The following is a 9,594-nucleotide window of genomic DNA, read 5'->3' on the forward strand; positions in this document are numbered from 1 at the left end:
CAGTAGAGGAGAGAAGGGGCTTCAAAGCCCATATGACTAGTGTCTTCAGAATCAGCAAGGCTACAGACACACAGCCAAGGAGAACAAAGGTGACAACGAAGGTGAGATCAGAGAGCTGAGTCTATAAGCCAAGGAACACTAACCAGTTGCCACTTGATGCTAAGACAAAGACCTGGAATGATTCACCCCTATGGCTCTTCAGAGAGAACTAGGTTCTACATACACACCTTGATCCTGCACTTCTGGCCCTTAGAAATGGAGGACAAATTTCTTTTGTACAAAGCCATCAAGTTTTGTGTTACTTTGTTATGGCAGCCATAGGAAGGCAATAGAGCAATCCTTCTAAATCACAGTTTTACTCTGTGTCATTTCAATTACTTGCAGTCAACAATAGTCTGTGTTTTTTTTTTTTTTCTGTGCTAGTTCTGGGGCTTTAACTCAGGGTATGGGCACTGTCAGTGAGCTTTTTTTTTTCTTCTCAAAGCTAGTACCTTACCACTTGAGCCATAACTCCACTTTCAGCCTTTTGATGGTTAACTAAGAATCTTATCAACTTTCCTGCTAGGGCTGGCTTCAAATTGCAATCTCAGCCTACTGAGCAGCTAGGATAACAGGTGTAAACCACCAGTACCTAGCTACAATCTGCAGCTTTTAAGTTGTGTGTTGTTCTGAGTAGTGGGAAAGAAACTTACATCATTCTGTTCTATCCTACCATGGGTATAAATCATCCATTTTTCCAATGTACATGTGCTGTCTGTGCTACCTGCTCATTAATCACTTAGTAGCTGTCTTGGTTACCAGATGAAACATCTTAATATCCCAGCACTCAAAGAAACTGGATTTTACTTAGTAATGGCCTTAATCCATGAATAGTGATACCAACAATTCAGATATGCTGAAGAGAAGCTATAATATACTTGAAGTGAGAAGGCAAATGCTTTTGAACTTAATAAGGAAAAAGAAAAAAGAAACAAAACCCTGTGCTAAAATTGCTAAGGTTTACTGTAAGAAGAAAATCTGCAATCATGAAAGAGGAGAAATCCGTGCTACATTTTTTTTTTTTTTTGGCACTTCAAATTGCAAGAGTTAGAGCTACAATGTGTGGTAAGTGCTTAGCTAAGAGGGAAAGACATTAAATGATAGGATTTGGTACCATTTGTGATTTCAAGGACTTCCCTGGGGGTTTGCAATGTGGATAGGGGGAACACATACATACTGCTGACATGGTGTCAAAGTCAGCATATGACAGACATAACACTCCTTGCTCCTCACCCAGTGCAGTCATTCCCCTCTGGTGTGGCACAAGCCTACCTGCTGCCCAGGAAGGTCATTGCCAGCTCAGCCAGCTCCCCCTCCACCTCTTCTTGGCTCAGCACTGCCCCTGGGGCCTTCCACGGCAAAGGGCTCTCTGGGCTCAGCGGGGCTGTAAAGTCTTGGAGGAATGCATCCAGGAAGCCTGTGATTTCTGCGCCACAGGCCATCCGGCGGCTGTTCTGTGGAGCTCCAGAAGCCATGCCCCGAGCATCCCGGGGAGGGAGAGTGGTACAGTCGAGTATGGAGTGAGGCAGTCTCTAGTCAGTCTTTACTCTGGGGAAGAGACACACTAGAGTCAGCAGCATCACAGTATGACAAGTGCCCGACAATGTGGAATACATATGTCCTGCTTTGTTTCTCCATCTGCAAGCATCGTACAACAGACACAGTACTGAGCCCCAGGCCTTTAATCCAGGGAGCACAAGGGAAGTAGATCAACATCCCAGCCAGCATCCTCATAGGGATCCAAGTGGGGACATGTGGCTACTCAAAAGCAGCCTCTGGGATTATGCCAGCAACATAGGTCACATGAACATCTCAGAGAAATGACAGAAAGAAGGCTTGTTCCCAGCACAACATGGCTGGTATGGCCAGAGGGACAGAAAAAGAACACCAGAGCCTAGTCCTCAATATAATCCTGGGGATGTCAGCAACCAGGAGGGCTCTGGGTTTATGTGCCTGGAGAAGGGACTTGTGCTAGCCTGCAGAGATAGTTTAGAGGAACAGCGAATGAGTAGGGCAGTGAGTCCAGGGCAATTTGGGAGATGGACCAAAGTGAGAACAAGAAGGGTCAGCCTGAGGGCTAGGCAAGAGAGAAGCAGGTTTACTTGTGCTAAAGGGTGTAACTGGGATGCTGTCCAGCCTGTTTAGTCAGAGTCCTCTTAACAGGAGTAGGTCATGTATTTAGGATGGCTCAAGCCTCTTAACCCCTGGCTGGAGAAGAGGCACTATGGCTGGCCCAAGGTTTCTGATCCACTGGGGGCTCAGGGTCCAGTGTTTTCCTTCCTCAATCCTTAGGAATGCTGAGGGCTTGGTAGCAGCCAGGCTGTGTGTGTTCCAGACACATTAAGAGCCAAGTTCCAGTGTCACACACGTTGAGCACTGAGGCTGGGCAGTGAGGCAGCCTTTCACTTGAGGTCTAAGGATAGAGAATGGGACCCAGGAGGGATCCACAATCTGAACTTGTCACCATCCTACAATGCACACACATCCAAGGGAGGACCATCAGTGCCCACGGGCCTTGACTGACAAAGCTCACTCTGGCTTCCTCTCTGTGGTAAGATTGTAGCTCTTCACTCTTGCTCAGATCCACCTAGCCATGGCCCTGGCTAACCAGCCCTTTCCACACTCACAGGCAGCAGACTAGTCCTGTCCTCTAATCTGTCACCTCATTGGACACCTGGGGTCCTACCTAGATTTCTGCCTCTGATTCATAGCTAGCACTAGCGTGTCTCTCCATCTTCCCCCTCCCCCTTTCCAGTATTGGAGATTAAAATTAAAGTCCTGTATATGCTAGGTATAAATACTCAACAATTGGACCACATTTGTGGCTCCTTCTATCTTTCTTCTATGGCCTTATGATTTGCTCTACCTTCCCCCATTTGACTCTTCCTGTTGCAGCAGCCTGGCCTTTCCAGGCCTTGCTTGACACCACGTACAGCTGGGCACCTTGCCTCCCTGTGAGCATGCGCTCAGCATAGGACCTATTTCTCTTGCCCCTTCTAGGTAGGTGCACCCTGGGACTGGTGCTATCAATAGTTCTTTCCAGCCCTCCCATGGCTATGGCACCTCTGAGGGCTCTAATTTATATCCAGGCTCTGAAACTTTGCTCAGGAAAGAGCACTGTGTTTACTACTAGAGGAAACAGACATAATTGTGAGGGCCACCGCAAGTTCTAGGCGGTAAAATCGGAGGAGCAGCTTTTTAGCTCATCCTTTTCTTAGCCCATTCCTGGTTCTAAGCGTAGGTTCTAAATGGTAGAACCCCAGGCAAGAATATTCCAGAAATATCAGTCTTAGAATCCCTATAGACAGTAAGTGCCTCTAAACCTTGCCATAAGGGAGGTTGATGGCAAAGGCCTGGAGCTGAAGGATTAAGAGCTGAAAGCAAGAAGAGATAATGATTATTAGCTTAGCACAAGTGTGGAAGCATAAGGAGAAAACACGCACACAGAACTAGATGGACTGGAGAGTCTAAATGCCAATCAATGCAAAATTGGGGTTGCAAAGGGCAACCTATTCTCCTACTTAGGAGGTTAAAAGATCTGAGGATCATGATTTGAAGCCAGCGTGGGCAGAAAAGTTCGTGAGACTTTTATCTCCAATTAGCCACCAAGAAGCCAAAAGTGGAACTGTGGCATGCCAGCCCTGAGTGAAAAAGCCAAGTGAGAGCTTGAGGCCTTGAGTTCAAGCTCTGGTACCATCTCAAAAGAAAAAAAAAAGGATGAAGGGTGGTAAACTAAAAAAAAATACTCTCTTTAGGGATAGGAATCAAAAGTTAATTTGTTGTAGGCACATACATTAGAAGAACATAGAAATATTCTATTTATGAGGCTCGATTTAAAATTCCTTGTCAATCTTCTCATTTACGTACAAGTAAATGCAATGTAGTCATTACAAATGACAAGCAGACAAACAGAGTATAAAGCAAAGAAGGAAAAATCAGGATGGGAGCAGAATGGATATATTCTAACCAAAGATAAAACTTGGTAAAATGACAGCAGGCAAGGAACCTTGGGAGTGGACGGTGGAGGATGATCAGCAGAGAGGCCGACAGGGTCTCAGGGCCTGCCTGCACAGCCCAGCAGAGCTGTAAGCATAAAGACTAGACCCATCAGAAGACAACAAGATGGTGGAAATTTCCCTGAAAACTCAGCATCCTTAAGTGGAGGAAGAGGCCTAGGCCTCCTGTCTGCTATGAATAGCTCTGGCTTGCTGGTGCATTTGACGGAGAAATGTAAATAATGAATGGGGTGCTATCTCCCAAGCAACTATCAGTGTTTGGACTACACTTAGCTCCCATGCAATTAAATGACCAAGAGACATTGAAACCTCTAGTGAACTAAATTGCTCAGAGAAAGTTATGGTTAGGGTCAAATGAAAAGATGGCACATTTATACTTTCAAAGGTACACAGAGAGCTCCAGTTGCTGGCCTACAGCAAGAAACCTCACATTCAAGTACAGAATTCAAGCCCTTTCATCTTTGACCACAATGGCTGGTGACTTGTATGCTGGGCATTTTGCAACATTGGTACCTCTTCCTCATCTCCACCCTTTGAGTGTTTCCTGTGCCTTGAGCCCCTCCCCACAGTCTGCAGCCCCTCAGGGCTCTCTGCACTGTAGCAATACAGTCTGCACAGGCTGGAAGCCCAGCGTGCACCTGACCGCCTGTTTGTTCTCTGTGGCCTATGCCCACTGCCCTGAACCCAGGACCTGGCCTGGGTCCTAATGGCAATTTGTACCATGTACACAGAGTGGAGTCTGGGCAGGTGGGGCTGCACAATGTGACATGGCAATCAATGCTCATCTGCAAAACTCCACCAGCAGGTGCAGAGAGGACAGGCTGGCTCACTCTCAGGGCCTATACTAACTGCCTACTTTTGCTAGACAGGTAGAGGGCTCAAAGCCATTTTGTTTGCTGGGGACTACTACTTAAGACTCTTTTGGTCCAAGTCCTGGGGCTTGAACTCTGTAGGTTCTATCCCTGAACTTTTAGCTCAAGGATAACACTCCACCACCTGAACCACATTTTTACTTTGTCTCTTTTTAGTGGCTAATTGGAGATAAGAGTCTTACAGACTGCCCAACATTGCTAGCTCATGCCTGTAATCCTAGCTACTCAGGAGGCTGAGATCTGAGGATCATGGTTCAAAACCAGCCTGGGTAGGAAAGTCTGTGAGACTCTTTTCTCCAATTATTCACAGAAAGAACTGGAAGGGGCTCTGTGGCTCAAGTAGTAGAGCACTAGCCTTGTGCAAAAAGGAGCTCAGAGACAGCGTCCAAACCCAGAGTTTGAGTCTTAGGACTCGGGGTGAGAGGGAAGAGTATCTCACAGACTTTCCTGCCTGGGCTGGCTTCAAACTACAGTCCTCATATCTCAGCTAGTATTACAGGAATAAAGCCACCAATATCGCCAGGCGGCAGTGGCTAATGCCTGTAATCCTAGCTACTCAGGAGGCTGAGATCTGATGATTTCGGTTCAAAGACAGCCCGGGCAGGAAAGTCCGTGAAACTCTTATCTCCAATAAACCAACAGAAAACCAGAAGTGGCACTGCAGCTCAAGTGGTAGAGCTCTCGCCTTGAGCTGAAGAGCTGAGGGACAGAGCTCAGGCCCAGAGTTCAAGCCCCATGACAGAAAAAAAAAAAAAAAAAAGCCACCAATACTCTGTTGCCTGGACTATTTTCTTCATTGTCCAGCTGGCATCAGTGGTGAGGAAAAAAAAAAAAAAAACAGGCCACAGGGGCTGGGAAGGTGGCTCAGTGGTAGAGTGCTTGCCTTACATGAGGCCCTGGGTTTGATTCCTCAGCACCACATAAGCAAAAAGAAAAAAGCCAGCTGTGGCTCAAGTGGTAGAGCGCTAGCCTTGAGCTGAAGAGCTGAGGGACAGCGCCCAGGCCCAGAGTTCAGGCCCCAAGATCGGACCCAAAAAAACAAAAAACAAAAAAAAAACAGGCCACAGTTTTCCTTCCCTGGATCCCAGCTGGAATAAAGGAAACAAATAATATCCTTTCTTGTTCTGCCTTTATCCAATAAGCTCCTGAATCTGATGTAGGCTTTAGGAATAGGAGCAGAATAATCCTTGCCCTGGGCAGCCCACAACCTAGAGAGTGGTGGGAGGGAAATTCCTAACCTAGAGTAGGAGCTAGGGACACTGCAAGGGATAGTGACAGGATTCTAAGTTCTTTTGGGATCACTTAAAGAGTCTTAAGAGGGAGGTGGTGGCCAATCAGTAGGCAGCATATGGATAAGGGAGTTTAAGGAGATGGCAGTGCTGTGGAAAAACTAACAGGTGCTGGTCTGGTGTAGAGTTGTTGAATTGTCTGGTACAGAGTGAAAGGCTGAGTGGGAGGGATGTGTGTAAGACACCAAAAACCTGGAGGGAGTGCTGCCTGCTTTGACCTGTCAGGCCAAGCATGACCCTCAACAGATTCCTGCTGGTTTCTGGAATGAGGTCTCTGTGCTTCAATCAGCTGACCACAGCAGTGATGCTATTAAGGGTACTTCCTGCTGTTAGGGCCCTGAGTGCCATCATTGCTTTTCCCAATGTCACACCTTCTAACCTCTGACAACCATCCTGTGATTCTTTCCACTTTACAAATGCAGCTGTGGTGTAAAGGCCAAGTAACTTGCCCAAAGTTTCTGGGTGGGGCTCACACTGGGGAACTGGTCCCTGACTGCACAGCTTTTCTGATTCCTTCCTGTCCCTGATCCACCTCGCATTGGTCACCAAGCCTGGGCTTTGGCTCTTTTATTGCCAGGATAGGCTCCCACCTCTTTCTTCTGAATGAACTGAAGTAATCCTGAAGTCTCTCTGCTCCTATGATTTTTTTTTTTTTTTTGCCTCCCACTAAAATCTTTGGCTATACAAAGCTGTTTGCCATCTTTTCGACCTTTGAGGAAAACAGCCCAGCATGCTGTTTTCCACAGCCATATTACCCTTTTCCTGGTACTTGACACAATAGAGATTCTTTTCCTTTTAAAATCTGAAGGATCTATATTCTTTTAGTTTACTGGTTTGGACCTACAAATTAAACTACCATATAATTGTACAACTGCATTATTTTTTCTAGCTGTTACAGACAAAATACTTGTCAAGTCTTGTTTAATTTCAGAATCTGGGTAATGACAAAGTAGTAATCACGTGTGTGTATGTGTGTGTGTGTGTGTGTGTGTTTATACTGGGTGATGACAAAGTAGTAATCACGTGTGTGTGTGTGTGTGTGTGTTTATGCTGGGGTTTGAACTTGGGTTGGGTTTTGTCCCTTAGTTTTTCTGTTGAAGGCTAGCACTCTACTACTTGAGCCACAGCTTCACTTCTTTTGTTGCTTAATTGGAGATTTTCTTCAGGGATTTTCTTGCCTGGGCTGACTTTGAACCAATACTCAGATCTCAGCCTCCTAAGTAGTTAGGATTATAGGCATGGGCCACTTGGTACCTGGCAAATAGGAATATTTATGAGAAAACTGCATGACTATGGTTATAAAAGTACTGAACTGTTACTTTTTTCCTCCTAGGCTAACACTCTACCACTTAAGCCATACTCCTAGCCTCATGTTAATTTTTAAATTAACCAATGGAGAATCTTCTTTATTAATATTTATTGAAAAGAGTTTGGTATCAATTCTACCAGATCTTAACAAGGTGTTTTTCTACACATAGGAAAATATTTTTATAGGTTTATGTTTTCTGATTATATACTGTGGTAAAATATAACCTAAAATGTACCACTTAAACCATTTTGGGGGTGTTGGGGATTAAACCCAGGGCCTCATGTATGCTAAGCATAGGCTGGACCCCTAAGTCATACCTCTGGACCCCTAAACTCCTCTGTGCCTACTTTAACCATTTTTCTTTTTTGTTTGAGATAGGAGACTCAAGCTCTGTATCTGACAACCCCTAAGCATACTTAATGTACAGTTCTATGGCCTTAAACACATCTATATTGCTGAAAATACACTTTGCAAGGCTGGACTTTCTTGATGGATCATATGTTCCCTATGACTGGTGCCTACCCTGGTGGCCCTCTGTGCTTAGCAAGTGGCAACTGTGGTGGCAGAATGAAGGTAAAGTGGCCACTGTATGCTGAGATATGCAACCTGACAATGTACACTTTCAAAACCAAAACACACTACCTAGCATGGCTAAGTAGCAGAGATGGGCCTTAAAGTCAGAGTTGGCATTAAGTGACATCTCAAAGGAATTCTCCAAGTGAACTGACGGTATTCACAGCTGGGCCTGTAGTCCTAGCCACTTAAGAGGCTGAGATCTGAGGATTCAATCTGAGGATTGAAGCTAGACAGGAAAGTTTGCTAGACTCTTATCTTCAATTAACTACCAAAAGCTGGAAGTGGAGCTGTAGTTCAAGTGGTAGAGTGCCAACCTTGAGTGAAAAAGCTAAAGGACACAAGTGCTGGCACACACATGCACACACCCACACCCACACCAAACAGATATGGTATTTATTTTATCTCTCACAACTGTGTTGATAATTCATATTATCAGGTTACACTGCACATGAAGAAATGGACTTCAGGAGGGGAAGCTCTCTATTAAAGCTCTCACCGGTGGGGCATGAAAAAGTAGGGCTTGATCAGGAGTTTCGGTGCCCAGTGACTTTGTCACTCACACCTTGGTTGCTGGAGGAAAAGCGTGAAATCTGACTGAGAGATAGGGACATGAAAGCCAGCAATAAGCCAGTGGTGATCTGACTGCCTGCCAGTACCACATTCCATCCCCCAGGTGGATGCAGTTTGGCCGAGAGAACTTGTCCCTGGAAATGTCACGAGGACATAAGTCACACAGGGGACCTCGGGGCAGAAAACCTTTGGCTTGCACGAACAAACAGGTGAATGGGCTTGTCTGAAATCACACTGCAGTGGGAGCCCAAGGTCTCCACACTTGAGGCACTATCTGACACAGTTCAGCGGAAGGCGCTGCGGCCCACGCACTGCTTTCACTTAAACACTCACCTTCAGAAGCCCGGGGGGAGCCCTGGCAATACGGGGTGCTCGGCAGAGTAGCGGTCCCACGAGGTGCTTGCACTGGTGGGGTAGGAGGCAGGGCAGTGGGCCTGGCCACGTGTTCCTGAGGGGGGTGGGATAGGCTGGATCCTTGAAGAATGGGGTGTGTCACCCCATGCTACTCCAGTCTGCTCACCAAGCCGGGGGTCCCACCTGGGCCCTTCGGCTGGACCAGACCCTCCCTGGTCAACAGATTCCTCTCCCCTCCGCCCCACCCCAGCCCCACGCCGTAGAACGCCAGCCCCGATTCTCAGGTTCCCCAAGCCCCCCTTGCTCCCCCTGCTCTTAAGTCCTCTTTCCACCCCACATGCTCCTCAGGTCCCTGCAGACGAGCCTCGCCAGGGCCTTCTTACTTCCTCAGCCCCCCTATTCCGTCTCCCGGGTTCCCCAGCCCCATTTCACCGCTGTGAACCTTGGACCCCACCTCCGCGCACCTGACCCTCACTCCAGCCCTGCCAGCCTCCGCGGCTCGCTCCCAACCCGGATTTCGTCGCTCCCGGTTCCCCGCGGGCCTCACCTGCCACCCCGCCGCTCCGCGC

General features: G+C 47.1%; 1 protein-coding gene across 3 annotated transcripts in view; it reads right to left on the minus strand.

Moving 5' to 3' along the window:
* Positions 1-9,594, minus strand: part of Ppm1f (protein phosphatase, Mg2+/Mn2+ dependent, 1F) — a 33,922-nt gene extending 24,328 nt beyond the window's left edge. Inside the window, exons 1-3 of one of the 3 annotated variants that reach the window (XM_013031493.1) lie at positions 9,573-9,594; positions 9,005-9,145; positions 1,312-1,587 (exon numbers count right to left, since the gene is read on the minus strand). In XM_013031493.1, coding sequence (XP_012886947.1) covers positions 1,312-1,514 — 203 coding nt within the window. In that variant the 5' untranslated portion in view covers positions 1,515-1,587; positions 9,005-9,145; positions 9,573-9,594. The other 2 variants (XM_013031494.1, XM_013031495.1) reach the window with 2 other exon arrangements.

This window comes from Dipodomys ordii, unplaced genomic scaffold (genome assembly GCF_000151885.1).
Source record: "Dipodomys ordii isolate 6190 unplaced genomic scaffold, Dord_2.0 Scaffold141, whole genome shotgun sequence".
Lineage (NCBI taxonomy): Eukaryota > Metazoa > Chordata > Mammalia > Rodentia > Heteromyidae > Dipodomys > Dipodomys ordii.